The sequence below is a fragment of the Salvia miltiorrhiza genome, chromosome 8, assembly GCF_028751815.1.
Source record: "Salvia miltiorrhiza cultivar Shanhuang (shh) chromosome 8, IMPLAD_Smil_shh, whole genome shotgun sequence".
Classification (NCBI taxonomy): Eukaryota; Viridiplantae; Streptophyta; class Magnoliopsida; order Lamiales; family Lamiaceae; genus Salvia; species Salvia miltiorrhiza.
In genome coordinates this window covers 5,501,374-5,523,667 of record NC_080394.1, presented here as the reverse complement: position 1 = coordinate 5,523,667, position 22,294 = coordinate 5,501,374, and the positions used below count along the sequence as shown (strand labels likewise).

Below are 22,294 nucleotides of genomic sequence, written 5' to 3'. Positions count from 1 at the left end.
AATTTCCTGATGGCTATGTATCCTCATTGGGTAGATGTGTCAACTTGAGTACACTTCAAATGTTTGGCATGAAGAGTCATGATTGCCACGTGATGATGCAACGAGTGTTGCCGGTCGCATTAAAAGAACTTCTTCCAATCAATGTGTGGAAAGCAATCACAGATCTTTGTCTCTTTTTCAAAGATTTGACATCACCTTCTATTCAAGTGGACAATCTTCTTCTGATGCAACAAAACATTTCTGTTATTCTTTGTAAGTTAGAAAGAATCTTCCCTCCAAGTTTCTTTGACTCTATGGAACATCTACCAATTCATCTCGCCGATGAGGCATTGATGACAGGCCCTGTGCAGTATAGATGGATGTATCCATTTGAGAGGTATTTGGGAAAGTTGAAGAAAACGGTTAAAAACAAAGCCAAAGTTGAAGGATCAATTACAAATGCTTACCTTGTGGAAGAAGCTACAGCATTTTGTTCTTATTACTTTGAAGATCATGTTAAGACAAAGCAACGAAATGTACCTCGAAACTTTGAAGGTAGTGGGCCATCTAGTGATGTTGCTATGCATCCTGATATGTTGTCTGTTTTCAAATATGGTGGGAGACCATTTGGAAAGATGACAACTAGATTTCTGGATCCTAAGGAGCACACTGCTGCTCATTTGTACGTGCTAAATAATTGCCCAGAGGTCACAGAAACCTACATAGGGTATATTCTTATTATTTTATTGCATAAACTTAAATACTCATTAAACTTAAATTTTAACTAATATGAAAACTCTTAATATGTAGGTTGTTCGAGGATGAAATGAAAGCCAACTATCCACATCTTTCATCCAACCAATTTCAAATGATGCTTGAGAATGAATTTCCATCATGGTTCAAATCTTACGTAAGTTATCTCTTTGTTAATAGGGTTCAAATCCTCCTTGAATTGTTGTTGACTAAATATTTTGTCTCAATAATAGGCCTCGAATCCAAGAAATCGAATACTCAATTCTTTTTTGCATCATTTGTCATTGGGACCTTTGCAAAGAGTTTCTACATACCAAGGATATTTTGTCAATGGCTTCAAATTTCATACAGTTGCTTATGGCTCTAAGAAATCAACGGATAATAGTGGATTGTGCGTTAAGGGATCAGTGGATTACTATGGTCGTTTGTCAGAGGTTGTTGTTTTAGAATATCCTGGGCTGCCAAAGAAAACAACAACATTGTTCAAATGTGAGTGGTTCGACCCTGAAATTGGAAGTGGAACTGAAGTTGACCTTAACTTCAATTTGGTTTCAGTCAACAAAAATCGTCGTTATTCCAAATATGAACCCTTTATCCTTGCCGATCAAGCTATACAAGTTTATTATTCCTCTTTTCCTAGTAAAAATAACAATAGAAGGAATTGGTTGGCTGCTTGTAAAGTGAAAGCAAGACCAGTTGTTGAAGTTTCCACAACTGAAATTCCAACAACATCTTTGCCGTTTCAAGAGGAAGACATAGGCAGAATATCTCCAACGACTATAGATGACATCCCAACAATTATTCACCCACTTGGAGGCGAGGTGGAGATAGATGACGATGAAGATGATGAAATTAACAATGAAGACATTCCTTTAGACTCACCCGAGTCTTCAAATTCTGATTCTGATTGAGTAAATATATTTGTCAACTTATGTATTTAATGTAGTCTACAATCCTTATTGGAACTAATGAATTAATCACTTCAAATTATCATATAGATGTCTACTTCTGGCCGATCCGGATCTACGCATTCGACCGACGATGCGGATGTGTCCGAGACGCTGCCCACGGGGGCTATACCGACTGGTGTTGCTAAGGATGGGCGCATATGGGTGCATCTTCATGGCAGGTCTGTTTAATAATATATATCAATTTACTTCCAAAGTAAATAAACATTAATTCTAATCTAAGTTTCAAATTTCTAAGTGTTTTGAGGCCGAGTGGACCTATTCGGGCTAGGGCTACTGATAGCTTCCAAGGTATGCCAGATGCAAGTGGCACGAATTGGAAGAATTTGACTGAGGAGATGAAGGACTTGTACTTCGACGAATTTGTGGTATAATCATGTAATATATATAATTATGTCTTATTCTAAATGAACACTCACAAATACTAATTTTACTGTTATTTTCAATAACTTTCAACAGAAAGCATTTTGTTGGCAACAAGATAAATATACCAGACACCAAATTAAGAAGGCGTGGATCTCAGAGGCTCGAGTAGCATATAAGGATTACATTTCTGCATGCAAGAAAACCCTCCTACTACACAAGAAGAAGATTGAATCTCTCAATCCTATTGTTGAGGCTGCTTGGAGGGCTTATTGGGCATTGCCTGAAACTCAGGCAAGGTCTGCACAGGCGTCTAAGAATCGCCGTTCTGAGCCTTGCGGTGTTGGTACAGGGATGGCTATTCATCATGGCGGGTCGCGTAGCGCTCTGGATCATGCTGAGCATCTGGTAACTTTACATTCTAAATTTTATTTCAATGGGTTTATGTCTATTAAATCGTTACTTTACTTTAACGTATTTTTGAAGGCTCGGGAGAGCAATATCCCTTTTGACGCGGCGTCTTGGGCTACCTTTCGACGTATCCATTTTAAGAATGGACAGTATACCGCCGGACGACCTGCGCAGCACGGGGTATGACGTTAATTGCAAATGTTTAATTTGTTTTGTTATAATAATCTATTTTACAACTGTTCTAACATTTTTTATATTGTAGTTGGAGGTCGAGAGGCGAGTGGCAGAGCTGCGTGAGATACAGGGAGAGGTCACACCCGCCGACGTGGATCGCATCTTCCGAGAGGTAGTCACTCCTGATCCGAAGGGGCGCATCATGGGATTAGGTATGATGATGTCGAAGGCGCTTACTTCAGGCGACGGCGAGTCGAGCACCTCCACCAGCACCTCACACTTCGATGCTCCTTCAAAGGCTGAGTTTACCACTTTGAGGGAGGATCTTGACACCACAGCGAGTGCTCTGACCAGAGCAGTGCAGGAGATAGAGGCCAGGAGACATAGAGAGGAGGAGCAGGCTAGGACTATACAGGAGATGCAGTCCCAGATCGCGTTGCTCATGCGAGGATTTCGACCATCCACCCCTTCTGATGAGACTCACCCAGACCTTTGATTATGCTGACTATGTTTTGATGTACTTTTTTATGCTTTGAATACTGAATTTCTGTTTTTGTTGATATTTTCTAGGATTTTCTACTTTGTTATGGGATGATTATTTGTTTTTAGTATTTTCAAGATTTGGGACTACGATTATTATGAATCATTTATATATTGCTATGTTATGGAAAATAATAATAATAGTATACTAATAATCTGAATATATATATATATAAATAAAAAAATAAAATAAAAATAACGACCGAAATTCGGTCGTAGAAAGAATCTTTCGGTCAAGGTCTCATAACTGTATAAACAGTATTCAACGACCGTTTTTCGGTCGTTGATTAACGACCGAATTTTCGGTCGTTAATAGTGCCGGTGGGGGAAGACCGGTAAGACTGCCGGAATACCAACGACCGAAAAACGGTCGTTGAATTACGAACTTTGGTCGTATGCTCAACGAAATTTACGACCGAAATTTCGGTCGTTAAGGCCGAAATTTCGGTCGTTGGAATCAACGACCGAACATTCGGTCGTTAAAAGCCGCGCGACGCTCGAAGCTGCGACGCCCTTGTACGGTCGTAAATTCGGTCGTTAACCAATTTAACGACCGAATTTCAGGTCTTAACGACCGAAAATTCGGTCGTTAACGCCGCCTTTTCTTGTAGTGATAGGCCCTTCGCAAAAATAATTAAAAAAGTGACATAGTAATTAAAAAAAGGACATAGATTTTTCAACTTTGATACGTTGACAATGACATAGATAAGGCATAGGCCATTTGCAAAAATAATTTAAAAAAAGTACCGTAGTAATTAAAAAAAGTGACATAGATAAGGCATGGGCTCTTCGCAAAGTAATTAAAAAAAGTGTAGGGTAAAATGGAGATGCGGGAGGATCGAACCCCAGAACCCCATGCCTGTGGCTCTACCATTTGAGCTACATCCCCAGCGCACATTAGCGCACATTCAAAAGTTTAGTTTAACGCTAAAAACATCTTGATTGTCAAATAGTTGGAAAATTCATAATTCCATAAGGTTATATATAGAGGCAAAATGATATATACACTTTTTAAAATAGAAAAGGTCCCCGCACCCCCCGTGTTACCACCGGCCAACGATCACTGCTACGCTTCATCCACCGTCGCGTTTTCGCCACATTCATGTTTCTCAAATCATCCACCACAACCACCGCCGTCACCACCATACATGCTCGATGTATAGTTCAATTTGAATTATTGCTCGATCCTCAAGCGTCGAGTGTCGAGCGTTGAGCAATAGTTCTGTTTGAATTATTGCTCGACACTCAAGCGTTGAGTATCGAACATTACGTGTCGATCGTTAAACACTGAACTTAACTCAAATCTAAGGGGAGACGGAGGCGTAGCGCGGTGAGGCGAGACTCAGCAAAGCAGAAGGCGAAGGTGGCAAATCTAGAAAGGCAAAGAAGTGGAGGTGCACTACGGAGAGACAGTAGATCTGGAGAGAGAGAGAGAGTGAGAGAGAAAAGGGCGGAGATGTGGAGGTGTGGCGAGGCGATGATGGTTTGATGGTTACTATCACACCTTATATCATGGTGACATTCTTTACCAAAAAATCAAAAAGTAAAATTGGGCTGCAACATGCAATGATGGTTTGATTTGGTTTATATTTTTGAAGAAACCTAAAGTGTGAACCATTATTCTCTAAAAAATAAATAAATCTAATCATAATTTTTAAACCGCAAATCAAACCAAATTCCATAAATATGATTTGGTCCAATTTAATTTATGATTTAAACCAAATTATGAACACGCCATATGAATCGTGTCCTTTCAAAGAAAACATTTCTCCTACAACTAATAAATTGGATATTCGAGCCATCATATTAAAAAAAAAATAGTGTGTCCAAAATATTATTTCGACTAAACTTAAGTTTAATTTCACCAATCTTTTACTTTTTTATAATTATAATAAAAAATTCAATCACCGCTTTATACAAATAATAACAATTAATTATCCACCTTGTAAATTAAAAAAGAAAGTTATTACAAAAATCTTATATTTATGCAAGAGGAGGGGAAGAGAAAAAAGGGAAGATGTGAGGTTGAGATGTAGAAAAAGTAATTCATTAAACGGTAATTTTAAGTGCTCCGTCACAACGGCTAGTAAAATTAAGTACGAGTCTCTGCCGATCCAAACGGTAGGATTAAAACAGATCCAACGGCTCCTATTCGAAGCTGAAGAATATGACCGTTGTTGCGAACCTTATATCGCCCGCTCTCGCACAGAAACCCCTCTTCTCTCCATCGACGCTCTTCAATCCCCAACCACAAATTTTCAAATCCAAGAGATTTCTAGTTTATAGTGAGAGAAGGCCGAGCGAGGTTTGTGCATTGTGGCGACGGATAACCCCGAAGAAGGAGAGACGCGCAGCGGCCGTCTCGGAGTGCTTCTGTCGTCGTTTTGGGCCAGTCTTGGAGGGGTTTTCGGCGGCCGTGGAGAGGAAATCGAAATCGAAATCGACAGCGAAGAAGAAGAAGAGGAAGAATTAGATTTGGAGATGGCTTCAAAAGTTGTTGCTCCTGAGCAACCCATCGGTATTGTTCCCACATATTACTGTTTTCGAATTGTGTTTTTTTTTTTTTTTTTTAATTTACATTTCAAGATATCTTACGCGCATTATTCTTGATTTGGTCATCAGTTGCAGGAGGGAAGCAGAAGAATGCTCAGCCGGAAGTTAGGAATCGGAGGGTCTTGAGAGACATCGGCAACTTGGTTCCGGCGGCGGCGCCGAAGCCGCAGAATCAGATCACCCGTCCTATAACAAGGTTCGCACACACTCGCACACTTCAATCATGGCTTTATCTATTGTAAATTTCTTTAATTGAAATCTTGACAAATTGTTCTGTTTCAGGAGATTCGGTGCTCAGCTTTTGGCAAATGGTCAAGTTCAAGCAGCAGTAGACAAGAACAACTGCAAGGTAAGACCTCATTGCATATTTTTTGTGTTTGAGATTGCTTTGTTTCTTCTCTATTTTCCCTCAGCTGATTCTTGTTGATCATCTGCAGAAACAGCAGCCGGAAAATGCAAACATTTTAGTGGGAAAAGATGGTGCTGTGAAAGCTAATAAAGCCATGAATAGGAAGGAAGGTGTTGCTGTTAAGCCAAAGAATGATGCAGTGGTGGTCATTGATCCTGATTGCAAAGCTGGACCTAAAGTGAGGGAAGCATCGTTGAAAATGTCTTCTAAAAGCCTCACTGCAATCCTCACTGCTCGAAGCAAGGTGAGATTTAGATGGTTTTTCTTGAGATTATTTGCATCACCATCATAATTGGGAACTTGTTTTGATGATATTGGTTTATTCTAGGCTGCTTCTGGACTGACGAAGAAGCCGAAAGATCTGATAGACATTGATGCAGTTGATGTGGATAACGAATTGGCAGCGGTGGAGTATGTTGAGGATATGTACAATTTCTATAAGCAAACAGAGGTGCCAATACATACATACTGTTTGATCCTTATCATCATCATCGTCTCCCTCGTTTGTGTAACGCGTTTCAATCCTTTTCAGGAAGATGGCAGAGTTCGTGATTACATTGATTCACAGCCAGAGGTGAACTCTAAAATGAGAGGCATTCTGGTTGACTGGTTGGTTGAAGTTCACAAGAAGTTTGAACTGGTGCCTGAGAGCCTCTACCTCACCATCAACATAGTGGACCGGTTTCTTGCAGCGAAGACTATCCCGAGAAGGGAGCTTCAGTTGGCTGGCATAAGCTCCATGCTCATTGCTTGCAAGTACGAGGAGATATGGGCACCGGAGGTGAGCGACTTCATAGCCATATCGGATAATGCTTATGTGAGGGAGCAAGTGCTTCTCATGGAGAAAGCCATTCTTGGGAAGCTCGAGTGGTATCTGACTGTGCCAACCCCTTATGTGTTTCTGGTTCGATACATCAAAGCATCTGTTCCTGCTGATAAGGAGGTGAATTGAAAACAAATTTCCCTTTATTCTTGCAATTGAAGAATGTGGGATACTGATCATGAATGAATGCTTGCTTACTTGTTGTGTAGATGGAGAACATGACGTTCTTCTACGCTGAACTCGGTTTGATGAGCTACACTACAATCATAGAGCACAGCCCTTCGAAGATCGCAGCTTCTGCTGTATATGCTGCACGCTGCGCCCTTAACAGGAGCCCCTCGTGGACTGAAACACTCGAGCATCACACCGGCTACTCTGAGGACCAGTTGATGTAATACATTCTTGCTCTGTTTTTTTACCTTTTCGTCTCTAGATCATACGCGTGTATTGATTGATTTTCGATGTGTTTATATCAGGGCGTGCGCGAAGATGCTGGTCAGTTTCCACTTCGGAGCAGCGGAGAACAAGCTCAAGGCTGTGTATCGGAAATACCTAAATCCAGAAAGAGGAGCTGTTGCTCTCATTCCTCCTGCCTCTGCTCTCATTCCAATTCCAGTTCCATTTTGAGTTTGCTGCTACTGTTAGTAAATAGAAAGGTTTACTAGTTTAGTGTTTCAACTCAAATTAGAGATCATTTGGCTGCCATGATCTCTCTCTATATCTCTACGAAAACTGTGTGTTTATGTTCAATTTGAATGAATGAATGAATTCAATTTATGTTCTAGTAAAAACCAATGGTGTAAATTGTGTGTTTATTCCTTCCTTGAATGTTCAAAGATACACAATTACACAAGTAAAATGTTACAACAACAAAGATACAAGCTTTTTTTTTTTTATCTCAATTACACAAGTAAAATATTAATTATTGGATTACATGATCAAAGATACAACAAGCTTTTCTATCTTGATTCATCATCATATATGCCTTCTGCTATCTTCACCTTTCCTCCACAACAACCCTTTTTTCTCTCTGGTCCATCCACAATAACTTTATTCCGGCCACTTGAAATTCCGAAGCTCGTCCCGCCTCTGGAGAAATTCCGAATTCTCTTTCCAAACCTCACCATTGGTATAAACTTCCTTCTTCCATATTGGAACCGAGGCCTTGACCTCATCAATGATGAACTTGCAAGCATCCAAGGCATCTGCGCGATGAACGGCTGAGGTTGCTATGAAGACACTTGTTCCACCAACAGGAACGGGGCCTAGGCGATGGGCCACCGCGATTGAGTTTAGGTTCCAAGATGATCTCGCAGAAGTGCATATCGACTTGATGCATCGAACAGCCATGGGAACGTATGCTTCGTACCTCAGCTCCAAGACGGTTTTGCCCTCGAAGGTGTCGCGAGTCGTGCCACCAAAAGTTGCTATGGCACCACAACTCGGAGACTCGACATAGCTCATGTATTTGCTCATGTCAATGGCCACATTCTCCTCCAATATCTCGATTAGATTCATGTCTTCTTCCTCTGTGGCCATTGTTACTTTGATATTATAGGGAAGGATTCCACAAGAATAGCTAGCTAGCTAGCTCACTGGTTCAGAACATTCTGCAGAAAGGCAAGAGAGTGAAGATCAACCAATTGATCATTTGTTCCATCCGAAACACAAGAAAACTAAAACAAACTTCAAACATATAGCAAGTCTTTGCCAAAAAAAGGAGCATATATTCATACCAACTCTGCAATCTAACCTAAAATGCAGAAAATGCATATTTCATGCTACGAGAAATGCTAAATTAAAGTGAATACATTGATGCAGTAAAACACATTATCCAAAATCGAATAAAAATCATAAAACTTGTTCAACTTTAATTTTAATTTTAAAGTGAAATTAGCAACTAATTAGGATACTACAGCCAAAACAAAATCACAAAACTCAACAAAATCGAGAAAGAAAACATCCGAACCTGCTAATTAATCAAATTAATCCCATTTCCTATTTCAAACGTTTAATTCCAAAAGAATTTACTATCCTTCAACTGAAAACACCTAAGGTCAAAGCAAATACTGAACTTTTTTTTAGAGAGAGGGAACCGGTGAGTGAGAGGGAGAGAGAGAGAGAGAGAACCGATGAGGGCGGTCGACGGCGAAGAGACGCCGGATCTTAGGAACAGAGGAGAGATGTGCTGATTTTTTTATAGAGAGAGAACCGGTGAGAGAGGGAGAGAGAAGAAGAGTGGAGAGATGCAGGATAGAAAAGAAAAAGGAAAAAAAAAAGTAGAAAAATATTTTAATGGGTTGATACATTGGGCTTGGTTAGTTAAGCTTTATTCTCTTATAACCAATTGACCTAATGGGCTTATTTGAGCTTATTTATATAAAGATGAGAGTTTGTGAGAAATTTGAGATGGGATTTTTTTTTTTTTTAATTGTGATGAATAATATAATTACAGATAATTTAACATTTAGAGTTGAAGAAAGAGTGAGTGAGGATTGTTGGTGGAGAAAGATATATATAGTGTGAATAAAATAAAATGTATATAGTTAGAAAAAAAATATTGAAAAAGATAGAAAAGTGTAGAGATGAGATAAATATTTTTTTTATTTATCATTTTGTCAAAAATATTTTTTTTATAAAAAATTGTTAAATCGACTTAATAAAAAATGCTAAACGAATGAGGTTTTTTAATGCAAATTAATATGAGTATTCTGATTTCACGATAAACCTATACTATTTTAGTATGTGTTTCATAATTTAATGAATATATATAAAAATTAATTCTAAAAAACTTAATTTTGACAAGAGTCAAAATACTTCACAGGTTCATCGTCATTATATTAATTTTAAAGCGTGGAATCAAGATACATACCGACATTAATTAAATAATAAATATCACTAACCCTTGTTTCAAATGATGTAAGGCGTGACATCTAGTTCAAAATTAATACGAGCAGCTTGATCATTGAAATAAATGCATGTAAAATTGTGAATATGTGAATTATATATTACAAGTAGCATGTGAAAGCTGACAATGAATCAAATTAAAATAGACAAATTACAATTGCCACTCTATTTCTTGATATAGACAACTCAATTGTCACAAGTTTTCATTTTCGTAGGTATGCAACAGTCATAATCTACATTCAAATTTCACATCTTTCTCCAAACTTAATACTCCCTCCGTCCGCCAAGATTATGTAAAAATTACTATATTGGGCGTCCGCCAAGATTATGTCACTTTCCTTTTAAGGCAATGGTCCCACCATCCTCTTTAATATTTTATCCTTACTAACACTCTTTATTTACAAAAAAACTCACCCCAAATTCAATCTCAACCACACATCTCATAAAGTGGTGGGACCCTTTTTCCACTACATCAAAATCATCACCAATTTTATTAAATCTTGTGCCCAAGCAATTTTACATAATTTTGGCGGACGGAGGGAGTACTATATTTTGGTACCTTTTTTTATTAGATTCATTTAAATTTCATATATTTCTCCAAACTTAGTACTCCGTCTCATTTGTTATTGGCCTGTTTTTCATTTTTTGGATGTCCCACTAATATTGACCTGTTTTTATTTTTTATAATGATTTTATATTATAAATAATGTGACTCCACGTATATTTACACAATTTTACACTTTGATTTTATTCTCCTAAATATTTGTATACAAACAAAATAGGTCAATAATAATGGGAGCAAAGGGGGTATTTTGGTACTTTGGTACAAGACACATCATATAATTCCTAATCCAACAGAAGTAGTTTAATCAATGTGAAATTAAACTAAATTAACAATAACTGCGGAGTATTAATTATTTAATTTAAGCAAACTTTTCTCTGAGCTTACTTTCCTAGAAATACTTTCCCAGTTTCCTTATTGGGTTGTTTAATTATTTTGAACTACTTTCTTCCTTACTTGTTCCACTTCCATTCGGCGCAAACCACCGCCTTGCGCCGCCGCAGATCGCCGACCCTCACCGTTGCCTCGCTCCTGGCGACATTTACACATAGTATTTTCTTTATATTTCACCCCGGAAAGAGCTGTTCTTTGTGAATTTTAGAAGGTTAAACCCTTCTCCCTATCATTAAACCCTAATTTCAATTATATTTCTTCCTGTCCACGAATTAACTCCGATTTTCGGTCTCATCGCTTAATTGCAATCCAAAATCATAATCCGATTGTATCTTTACTTTGAAGAATCGAGAAGAAATTCGGGTTAAAAGGAATGGCGATAGCGGCGCCGGAGCAGCTAAACATTACAGAAATTCCGGCTTGGGGCTCTCGAAGTGTTGATTGCTTCGAGAAATTGGAGCAGATTGGTGAAGGAACTTATGGGTACTTTAATTTTTCTTAGATTTACTTGCTGTGGTGATATGTTCCTCGAGAAAAATTCAAATGGTGCCCTATTTTTAATTCTAAATGGGAAGAACTAGTGTGAAGCATGGATTTTGGAACTGAGGCATGAATCTTTCGTGTGATTCTCAAGACTGAGCTATGTATGCTCAAATGTTCTTGAACTTGCTATATGATATACTATCCCATTACGTGTCTTTCAGACAGTGATATGGATGAGTAACTTGTTTGGGATGGACAATAATGGATATTTGTGGCCTGTGTCTAAAAAGTGCTTGGAGTGTGATCTTCTATATGCAAGTTACAAAATTATATGATTAGATGACCTACTTTTAGGAGTTGGGCTGTTTCTCTTACTACCTAAGGTGGGAATTTGTACTTGCAGACAAGTTTACATGGCAAGAGAAATCAAAACAGGGGAAATTGTTGCTTTGAAGAAGATACGGATGGACAATGAAAGAGAAGGGGTATGCTTTTCAGCTTGGTCTGTTGATGGTTTAGATACTTGGTTCTGTTTGAACTGATCCCTATTATTATGTCGGAGGATGACTCTAATCGTCTTTGCATCAAGTAGAGATCCCAGGATATGGTTATTAATTTCCCCACATATGCCTGCAGTTCCCTATAACAGCCATCCGTGAAATTAAAATATTAAAGAAGCTTCACCATGAAAATGTCATCAAGCTGAAAGAAATTGTCACCTCTACTGGTAATCTTATGTTTTTTTTTTCCTTTTCCTACTTTATAGATCATTAAATTCTCTTTGTCGCACGTTTTTGGAGTTTTTATATCTGCCTTTGGAATTATGTATCCAGGTCCTGAGAAGGATGAGCAACCTGCACCAGGTAAATTTTAACAATTTAAACTGTATATGATGTATAATTCTTATTAAACCTACTTAAACGATGTGTGATGAGTCTGATCACTGATGAGATACATGAGTTTGTTCAGTATCTTTCAAGACTGATTGCTTGCATATTCACTTCTTGATTTTCTAGATGGTAACAAGTACAGAGGTGGAATTTATATGGTCTTTGAGTACATGGACCACGATTTAACTGGGCTTGCTGATCGTCCTGGGATGAGATTCTCAGTGCCACAGATTAAGGTAGTGGAATGGGTGTAATATAGTGGAAGAATATTTAGTTTATTGGCATTTCAGATACTTCTGTTGGACAAGAAGAGTGACAATCAGAGGAATGATTTTCACTTTCTCTCTCTTCTTTAGTGCTATATGAGACAGCTTTTGACAGGGCTGCACTACTGTCATGTAAATCAAGTGCTTCACCGTGATATTAAAGGTCTACATTTAAAATAATTATTCAGCTTAAGTTACTTACTGTGTTTTATGCTAATGTTGTGTTTTTGTGTCTGCTTGCAGGTTCAAATCTTCTGATAGACAACGAGGGAAACTTGAAACTTGCAGACTTTGGTCTAGCCCGGTCTTTTTCAAGTGATCATAATGCCAATCTTACAAATCGTGTGATTACTTTATGGTATAGGTAAGATATGGCACTTGTGCGATCTAATATTAGTTAGTATTAAGTATATGGCTGTATTTGATTGGCGATCTGCTTCAATATTTTAGGCCCCCAGAGTTGCTGCTTGGCACCACAAAGTACGGCCCTGCTGTTGATATGTGGTCAGTGGGTTGCATATTTGCTGAGCTTCTTAATGGGAAACCAGTATTTCCTGGGAAAGACGAGGTAGTTCATGTTAACTATCGTCTAATATACTGGGGTTTATTTTTAAAGATTTCAAAAGTCGCATTAAATGACTTTTAAGTTAATGTACGGTTAAGCAACATCCTCTTTGAGAAAAATTAACAGCAGGAGCTGTTAAACAAATCGATTGTTTTCTAGATGTTATCGTTATCCTTTTCTAATGTACTCTATTTTACATCTGTGTCATGTCTTCCTGATGTTTTTTTGTTTTCTTCTGTAGCCAGAACAACTAAATAAAATATTTGACATCTGTGGCACTCCTAGTGAGGAAATTTGGCCTGGGGTCTCAAAGATTCCTTGGTATAACAATTTCAAGCCAAGTAGAGTTATAAAAAGGCGACTTAGAGAGCACTTCAGACAGTAAGTAATTGAAAGTGGTGATCATGACTTTTTATTTGGCATTTGTCGATGTCAATGAACACATGAATGATGAGTACCACTGTTTCTATTCTAGCTTTGACCGTCATGCATTGGATTTATTGGACAAGATGTTGACTCTTGATCCATCTCAGGTATACTTGATTAAGCTCTTTCTCCTATACTTATCTCGTACCTCTTTTTCTCCCCCCATGAAGAAAAGAATATCTTGCTCTTGTCAGTCTTGATACTTGTTCATCTTTTAGTAGCTATGCATATTCAATCCGCTCATTTGATATAAATTCCACTATAAGATTCTGGTTTAATCTAGCAACGCTTAGATGATCCTTTTTTACAAAGCAATTGAGGAATTTTCTTTACATTCGTATTTTGACAGTTATTCTTCCCCTTTATTCTTTTTGAATGAAGAGAATATCAGCAAAGGATGCTCTTGATGCTGAGTATTTCTGGGCAGACCCGTTACCTTGTGATCCGAAAAGGTTATTCTTTTCCTTTTGGTGTTTATCTGTAGGCTTTACATCTTGACGCGCCTGTTCTGACATTTGTTCGAATTGTTAATCTTTTCATCAGTTTGCCCAAGTACGAATCTTCACACGAGTTCCAAACAAAGAAAAAGCGTCAGCAACAGCGGCAGCATGAAGAAAATTCAAAGCGCCAGAAGTTACAACACAATCAGCAGCATGCCCGACTCCCACCAATTCAGCAGTCTGGGCACGCACATGCTCAGGTGCGAGCAGGTCCAAATCCACCAGCGCATGGCGGACAACCTCAGGTAGCCGGAGTACCTGGCCATCATTACGGTAAACCACGGCCTTCAGCGGGGCCAGGAAGATACCCACCTGGTGGAAATCCGTCTGGAAGCTACAACCATCCCAATCGTGGTCAAGGTGGTGGAGGTTATGGTACCGGACCGTATCCACCTCAAGGGCGCGCTCCCCCCTATGGCTCTAGCTCCATGCCCGGTGCTGCTCCTCGAGGCCCTAATTACCCCCATGGTGCTCCTCCATATGGGACTTCCGCTGCTGGGCGTGGCGGCTCAAACATCATGTCTGGGAATCGCAACCAGCAATACAATTGGCAGCAATAATGTAATACATTTGCATAACACTTGAGCTCTTGAGTGTGCTTTATTGGGTCTTCCAGGGTGTATGATCAAAACCTAATAATATGATGAGGTTGTATTGTATAATTGTAGAGGAATGTATCTCTCTATTTTGTAAGGTACACTTTTTGTTTAGAATTTGTGATATCGAAATTGTTCTTTCCTTGTATTTTGTCTTCTAAAGATGTGTTTGTTAGCCTCTAGATGAAGAAAGGGGCTTTTATTGTTGTTGTATTCACAAAATAGACAAGCTACTTACATTTAGCACTTGGATATTGCATACATTATTACTAGGTAAAAACTATTGACTGATTATCTACATACATTGTCTAATTTCATTTAGAGAAGAAGATAAATTGCTCCAAGAAAGATGACATCATCAACCATATTGTTACTCTATAGAGCAAAAGACAATCTTCATGTCACATTCTAGAATTCAAGAAAGTGAAAATATGTCAGATTAAAATGATTTTCCTCCAATTGATAGGTCGGGAGTTTGAGTTGTCTGAACCAAGTTCACTCTTAATGCCTTATGTGGCATCTAATCTTGACAATGGCAAAAAGTCAAGATGCATTAGGTAGGATCTAGTAATCAATTAGAAACACTAGAAACTAAGAAACAACAATCACACCTCACATTATATCCTAAACAAAAATCTCAAGTACAAGAAATGCCAAGCTGTACAACATCACATGTATGACCATTAGTTTCTTCTCCTCTTCTTTCGTCTCTTATCCCTATCGCTTTCACTCTCACTTGACTCTGAACTTGAGGATCCCGATCCAGATCCACCAGAGTCACAACCAGAACTATCAGATTCAGAATCGGACGCGGGTACAGCCTTTTGTTGTTGCATGATGAGCCGAGGCATGTTCTTGAGATACTGCCGCAGGTTTTCTGTGATCCCTCCAAGCCCAATGGAAGTGAAGAAGTTAATAGCAAACCTAGTGTTTTTCGGGTTGTCCTTGGGAAAAATAGACTCGAATGAGTCTTGCATGCCAGGGTCGCTTAGACGTTCATTAAGCAAGCCAATTCCTAGGTGTTCTGATAATTCCTGCAACAAAAGAACCATAGAATTTGAGGTTTAACATCATCTTGAGAAGACAGCTAGACAATATAACCAAAACTCATGCAGGTGGGTAAGCAAATGAAAAAGCACCAGTTCATGGCATTGGGCAGTTTATACTTCTTTAACATATTTGTTCAGTAAAATTTCTTACTAACTCCATGTGATTATGTGAACTAAAAACACAGTATTATCCATAACATGCGTAGTAAAATTAATAAAACCTGCCTAGACTGCTGCAATTACGGAACAGGAAAATACTACGAAGAGAGCATTAAATTATTAACCACTTCAAGAAGTTAAAGGACCACATGAGAATATTGAAGAAAACCAGGGTAGTTTTAGTACCTGGAAGAGAATCTTGATGAAGATACGGGAAGAAGAAGTAGTATCCTCTTCAGTCAACCGAATGTAGGCCAAAACGTGCCAAGGCAATGCATCTGTGCCAAGTAAATGTGCAAAGAACTTTGCCACATTGCGCAGTTTATTGCTTTCCAGCCGGTGAATCATGGAATACTGCTGGACAAAACACTTCTCAAAGTTCTCCTGATGAATTCTGTTTATCATACAAAATCTCTGCCCAAGAAGCCCATAGTAGCAGAGGTACGTTCTCTCCTGGCTGCAACACTCCAGAAGCATGATGCATAGTTCCATCTGCTCAGGAAAAACATTATATATCAGGCTACATGCTCATGATGTAAAGAAATAGCTCGTAAGAATCTGCAAAAACCAATAAATAGCAAACTCTTGTTCGAATCATGTAAAACCAGAGAGGAAAGCAAAATATCATGCACAAGATTGCGATACCCACCTCCTGACCAGACTCTAGTTTGACCTTCAATAGCTTATGCCCAGCTTCTTCAAAATCAACACTAGACATAATTGTCAAGTAGATAGTTCTCCGAAGATTAACCAAATTTGTCTCTGTCTCATCCTCAATTTGCATCTGCTCATCATCCTCATCCTCTTCCTCATCATCATCCTCTGAATCTGCATCTTCATCTGACTCTGCTTCATCCTCAGATTCTTCACCTAGTATTTGCTTCTTTAGGTCTTCATACTTCTTCTCATTCTCCACGAAATGGGGATCCGGCTGGAAGATATCTGCAACAGAACTATATTAGCTCGGTGTAACTGAAGGTTATAAGAGATAATAGAAGTCAGCTGCAACCACGCTATACCTAAAGTGTTCTCAGCATCTATCTCATCCAAAAGAGAAACTTCATGAGTCAATTGGTCTTCCTGCTCCACTAGGTCCAGCTCTGGACGGACAGCAGGGTACCCCTACATCAGGTGCATTAACAGGTTTAATTTAAACACAAAAAAAGTAGTATCATTTAAGATGAAAAAAAAATCAGATTTAACAAATTAAGCTTTCCAATTCCATTAAAAATGAAGCTCACCTGAAACTTTGCTTTCCGCAATGCAAAGAGCCCTTCAATTAAGAACTGTACACGTTTATCTATTTCTCCTTCATGAAGAATACCACGGAATCGCTCAAAGATACCTGTTGAAGTTGAAAAGGCACGGTGTGTCAGAAAGTGCCCAAGGAGTTGCCAAAAGAGAGAGAGAGAGAGATTCTGCAAATCACTAAGTGAAATCTAGGTTTGCTTAAACGAATCCACATCTCAAGTGCATAGACAGAAAGATATTATCTGAATAAGTCAAGTCTTCTGCACCACCCACATTAACTCACAAACAAGAAAGTATATCAGCAGCTCAGTTAATTAAAATTTAACACCAAAACAACATCTTTAGTTTAAGGAGATGATCAGATTTATAGCAACTTATAGATCGTAAAAATAGCTCATCTCAGAATAAGTTAAATATAATGCAGGTCCAAAGAGCAGCGTCATAGCTCTCAACCGATCATTCCCTCATCAGACATACACATCAACTAATCCAATTTCAGATCAAACACTTTCCTCAAATTCAGCAATTGGCCTAGCTTCTACTATCAGAAACTGAAATAACTGAAAGAACAAAGAATAACCTATACTCAAGAATTCGATCCACCAGAAAAGCTTTAATAGTACTACGTATAAAAGTTTCTCGTAAATAATAACAAAAATGGCCATAGTCCCATACTCACCGTGCAATCCCCTGGGGGAAAGGTCCTGCAGCAAGGATCCACATTCTGTAACAAATCCGACAGCTACTTCAACACTATCATCCGTGGGCTTTTCCAGCAGTAATGTCAGCAGCTCAAGAGCAATAAGCTCATGAACTATCTGCTGGTTCACCAGGTGAGCTATGAATTTGACCGCAGCAAGTAGTTGTGGCTGCCACAAGATTTTCACCACAAATTCAACATACATATAGATCTCAAAATAGTAATGAACCTATAAATCATACTGAAAAGAATTTAAAAACAAACCTTATCATTGCGCTTAAATGCCCTCTGTAGCTGTAGTATGATCCTCCGCAGCAGAAGATCCCCTACTTCAGGGAACTTTGTGTTTACGACAGCAACCAAAGCTGCAAATACATGAGTGAACCCTGGAGACGCCATTTGAGACTTCATACATGATCGACAGAATAGACCCCGCCCTCGTATCAGATTTTCAGCAAACAGCTCCGGAATGATGTTTTTGATGTTGGTGGCGTTCACTTTGTTCACCAATCCATTGATACTCTTCCTCAGAGCGTCCCATGTCATTCTTTGATATTCAAGGCTGCTATTATCCTCGATTTCCTTCATCATTCTGGCCAACTTCAACGGAGGAACGTACACTCCGCCACTCCTTCCCATATTCGCCAATATCTTTGTCGTCAAATTCCTCTCATTCTTAGAGCTATTATAGCTATCACCATTCTCGTGACTCGTCATGCTTCCTAACTCCTTCTCAGGATAGAAAAGAAAAGAAAAAGTAAAAAAAAAAATTGAAAAAAGATTTTAATGAGTTGATATATTGGGCTTGGTTACTTAATTAGTTTATGTTGGGCCTTTATTCTCTTCTAACCAATTTAGCTAATGGGCTTCTTTATATTGAGCTTATTTGTATATATATGAAACACTAACGGTAACAAATTCCCGGCAAAATTTTGAAAGTTTTCATTCCAAAACTATAGGCACATTTAAATAAACGTGGATTTCATCATCGAATCAACAAAATTCATTCAACACCTTCAATATTAAACCAACTATTTTTGTTCAGATCTCAAAAAGAAGACATTACTATTAACAATTTTTGAGAGATTATCATCTACAACTTCCACTTATATCTAAGAAGGAATACGACAACACCTAAATTTTAATGGATTAAATCCAAGGGGAAAGCAGAAAGAGAAACAAAATTGGAATTTTCTCGATTTAAAATTCCATCATCCACCCCTCAATATTCCAACACATGATGCGCTTACCTGACTTCGGTGGCCGACGAAACGTCTTCTTGAAAGCACCGCAACACCCGAATACTAAAAGGGGGTGAGACTGTGAGAGACGAGCAGCGGGGCAGCGGAGTGTAGGGATGGAGCCGAGGTGGTTGCCGGTGGCTGGAATTCGAGAGAGAAAGCAAGGCCGCCGCACAGCAAAAATTAAAGGGGTCCAAGATTTTAAATACCATAATTTAAAAGAGATACTCCCTCCGTCCACAAAAAAGAGTCCCATTTGAGACTCGGCACGGGTTTTAAGAAAATTGTTAAAGTAGGTGTAAGTGGAGAGAGAATAAAATTTATAGGGGTAGTGTTAATAACAATTTTAATTGATTAATCCTTTATCAATGGGTAAACAATTTCAAGCAATATTGAGCAAACAATTTCAACAACAAATTCAAATTCAACAAGAAATTAATTTCAGCAACAAATTCAAACAAAATCAACAAATTGATTCCACTAACAAATTTAGAAAATTCCTAACAACAAATTTCAGCAACAAATCAATTCCACCAACAAATTTAAGAAATTCCTAACAATAAATTTTAGCAACAAATCGATTCCACAACAAATTTAAGAAATTACATCAACAAATTCAATCAATTTCAACAAAAAGATTCGACCAAAAATTTGAGGGTTTTCGTGCTCACTGGGAGACGGCAATTTGAGGGATGCGACAATTTGGGGGAGGCGGCGACTTGGGATTTTCGATTCAGAGGGAGGCGGTCATTTGGGGAAGACGGTCGACAATTTGGGGGAGGCGGTGATTTCGCACAAACGAAGAAGAAGAAGAAGAAGGTTGAGGCTTTAGAGGCGGTTACCTGAGAAATAGAGAGAGCGAGGGATGAAGGGCGACGTAGAGAAAGGGGTCAGCGGCGGCGTTGACTGGGCTCGGCGGCGGCTGTCCGACCGTGAACGGAGAAGTGACTGGGCTCTGCGGCGGTGGTGTTCCGGTCGTGACGCTCAAGGGAACGGTGAGAGAAAGAGAGATGAAGCTAGGGGATTTAGGGTAGATTCTGGATTTTGGGGATTTAGGGTTGAGTGGTGAGAGAGAGAGAGAGAGAGATGAAGCCAGGGGAGCGGCGCTCAGGCGCGTCTTCGCCGGAGAGGGAACCGCGGCGGTCTCAGCCCTCGCTGCTGTCACCTTCGCCGGCAGTAGATGAAGGCAGCGCGGCGTCTGAGATGAAGGGTGTGTGAGAGCTTGAGAAGAGAGAGAGGGCGAGAGGTGAGAGAAGGGAGGTGCACCGGTGGTGGTTCCCGGAGAGCCGGCGATGCCGGTGAGGAAGGAGGGGGCGCCGCTGCATCTATGTGTGTGTTGTGTGTGTTTTGTGAGTGTGTGCGTGTGTTTTATTAGAATTTAATTAAGGAATTAAGTGAATTATTTTTAGTTATTGAGGTAGATGTATTAATGGCAAAGTGAAGTAAATATTGAAGCCCATGAAGGGCATAATTGTACAAAAAGTGAAACAGGACTCTTTTTTGTGGACAAAAAAAAGAGGGGAAACAGGACTCTTTTTCGTGGACGGAGGGAGGTTTTATAGCCTCAACTTAAAAACAACTCTTTTGTATACCAAAATGAGTTAAATGACTAAAACACCCTCATATTATATCATTTAAAAAAAAAAGGAATCAAGATTTTCGTCCAAGTCAATCGCCCCCCCCCCTCAAATTCAATTTTCGTCTCTCTCTCTCACGATCGGAGAAATCTCACGACCGATCACCAACTCACGACGACATCGAGATGGGCGACCGCGATCGGAACGACGAGGGAGTCGGCGTCGGTGTCGGCAAAAAGCTCCGACGAGGAGTGTGCGACGCATCCTATTCCTCCGGTGAACCCTAATTTTCGCCCCTTTCAAATTTTTAAAATATTGTAGCTTAAATTCATTGTTAAATGCATGTATGTGTGTTATAATATTTTGAGAATCATGTTTAGTTGGTAAATAACTTGAGTTTCTTGAGATTTATTGAAAATTTATTGAGAATGAAGTTTTTTTTTCGAAATTTCCAGCGGTTTCCGGTGAGATTTGTTGTTTGGGGACGATGGGGGCAAGGGGGCGACCATCGTGGACGTGATGGCGCCGTCGTGGCCACGATTGTGGCCCACGATGGCTGCCGTCGTGTCCACGATGGGAGCCCCCATCGTGATCACGACAGCCCTCTTCCCCCCCCCCACCTTTTTTTTAAAATTTTTGTATTAATTCTTTCAAATACATGATTTTCTTTCTAATTGCTTTTAATACATTGATTTTGTAGGTTAATTGTGATTGGAAAAGACCTACATTGATCTATGTGACCCGTGGGTTAATCTTTATTTGAGGGCCGAAATATTCAAGGATGTGAAGAAGATTTTACTTGATATTGAAGGTCCTATCAAGAAGTATAGGTGGCTTGTAGGATCTAGAATATTTTGTCTTACCCAACTTTGAAACATATTGAGACTTATTGAGACATATTCCATGTTATTTATTTTTAGTTTGGTATGTTGTTCACTCTATTTGTTATGTTGATTTTTGTATATTATTGTCTTGAGAAACAAAAGAAAAACACAAAAAAATGTTGGTGGTTGTCGTGATCACGATGGGGGCTTCCCATCGTGGACACAATGGCAGCCATCGTGGTCACGACAGCGCCATCGTGGGCCACGGTCGTGCCCTCGCCCCCGTCGTGCCCCGCCCTCGCCCATGCCCGTCATTCGCCCCATCGTGTCCTACGGTCGTGTCCACGATGGTAGGACACGATGGTGGACACGATGGCTCTCACGAGTCATCGTGTGGTTATTAATATCATTTAATTTCAAACTTAAATATGATTATTGACTTGTTTAATGTATTATATTATGTCTAAAATTATAATTTAGCAATCAAGCTTGATTTGTAATCAAAATTAAACGAGTTGGAGTTATATACATCGAAATCTATGAATATCTACTTGAAAAATACTTATAACATTTCATGGAATGTTATATAGTTGTCATGACTCATTTCACAAAAAACACTTAAATTATGTGTTTTAAGACTAAATGGTTTGATTAACTATGTATTAAAATGTTGTTTAGAAGATATATAACATGTTCAAACTTAAATTAGTCGAATATAACATCATAAATTTCAAAATTTTCAAACAATAATAACACACGATCGTGTACCCGGTGGACACGATGGTGTGATCGTGGTCACGAACGTGTCCATCGTGCCCTCCCATCGTCGTGTCCTCCGTCCCCTTCCCCCGTCGTGTCCTCCCGTCCCCCCGGCCCCGTCGTGTCCTCCGTCCCCCGTTCCCCCCGTCCCCCCCGGCCCGTCGTGCCTTCGG

The 22,294-nt window shown here is 39.3% G+C and overlaps 5 protein-coding genes across 6 annotated transcripts; 3 read left to right on the top strand and 2 right to left on the bottom strand.

Annotated features, from left to right (window-relative positions):
• The first annotated feature begins 1,031 nt into the window (after window positions 1-1,031).
• LOC131000325 (uncharacterized) lies at window positions 1,032-3,256 on the top strand. Its single transcript, XM_057926179.1, has 5 exons — window positions 1,032-1,861; window positions 1,939-2,068; window positions 2,160-2,471; window positions 2,550-2,654; window positions 2,737-3,256. Exons 1-5 carry the CDS (start codon window positions 1,731-1,733, stop codon window positions 3,142-3,144), a joined length of 1,086 nt encoding a protein of 361 aa, XP_057782162.1. The 5' UTR covers window positions 1,032-1,730; the 3' UTR covers window positions 3,145-3,256.
• Window positions 3,257-5,385: 2,129 nt separating this feature from the next.
• LOC131000324 (G2/mitotic-specific cyclin S13-7-like) lies at window positions 5,386-7,764 on the top strand. The gene is made up of 8 exons (XM_057926177.1): window positions 5,386-5,706; window positions 5,811-5,937; window positions 6,024-6,090; window positions 6,179-6,394; window positions 6,479-6,601; window positions 6,683-7,093; window positions 7,183-7,364; window positions 7,450-7,764. Exons 1-8 carry the CDS (start codon window positions 5,670-5,672, stop codon window positions 7,598-7,600), a joined length of 1,314 nt encoding a protein of 437 aa, XP_057782160.1. The 5' UTR covers window positions 5,386-5,669; the 3' UTR covers window positions 7,601-7,764.
• A 4-nt stretch (window positions 7,765-7,768) lies between these two features.
• On the bottom strand, window positions 7,769-9,265 carry LOC131000326 (molybdopterin synthase catalytic subunit). 2 transcript variants are annotated; one of them, XM_057926181.1, is made up of 2 exons: window positions 8,943-9,265; window positions 7,769-8,583 (listed from the first exon to the last, which is right to left on the bottom strand). In XM_057926181.1, the coding sequence occupies exon 2, from the start codon at window positions 8,510-8,512 to the stop codon at window positions 8,024-8,026; it is 489 nt and encodes a 162-aa protein (XP_057782164.1). In that variant the 5' UTR covers window positions 8,513-8,583; window positions 8,943-9,265; the 3' UTR covers window positions 7,769-8,023. The 2 variants fall into 2 exon arrangements, with proteins under 2 accessions (XP_057782164.1, XP_057782163.1); XM_057926180.1 differs by having other exon boundaries at window positions 9,104-9,247.
• A 1,545-nt stretch (window positions 9,266-10,810) lies between these two features.
• LOC131000323 (cyclin-dependent kinase C-2-like) lies at window positions 10,811-14,709 on the top strand. The gene is made up of 13 exons (XM_057926176.1): window positions 10,811-11,046; window positions 11,181-11,318; window positions 11,722-11,803; window positions 11,955-12,045; window positions 12,152-12,181; window positions 12,335-12,444; window positions 12,565-12,637; window positions 12,718-12,838; window positions 12,925-13,042; window positions 13,281-13,420; window positions 13,515-13,572; window positions 13,847-13,917; window positions 14,009-14,709. The coding sequence occupies exons 2-13, from the start codon at window positions 11,209-11,211 to the stop codon at window positions 14,523-14,525; spliced, it is 1,521 nt and encodes a 506-aa protein (XP_057782159.1). The 5' UTR covers window positions 10,811-11,046; window positions 11,181-11,208; the 3' UTR covers window positions 14,526-14,709.
• A 290-nt stretch (window positions 14,710-14,999) lies between these two features.
• LOC131000322 (uncharacterized) lies at window positions 15,000-19,130 on the bottom strand. Its single transcript, XM_057926175.1, has 8 exons — window positions 18,971-19,130; window positions 17,985-18,449; window positions 17,700-17,889; window positions 17,011-17,114; window positions 16,789-16,891; window positions 16,419-16,711; window positions 15,956-16,261; window positions 15,000-15,595 (listed from the first exon to the last, which is right to left on the bottom strand). The coding sequence occupies exons 2-8, from the start codon at window positions 18,435-18,437 to the stop codon at window positions 15,245-15,247; spliced, it is 1,800 nt and encodes a 599-aa protein (XP_057782158.1). The 5' UTR covers window positions 18,438-18,449; window positions 18,971-19,130; the 3' UTR covers window positions 15,000-15,244.
• Window positions 19,131-22,294: the final 3,164 nt, after the last annotated feature.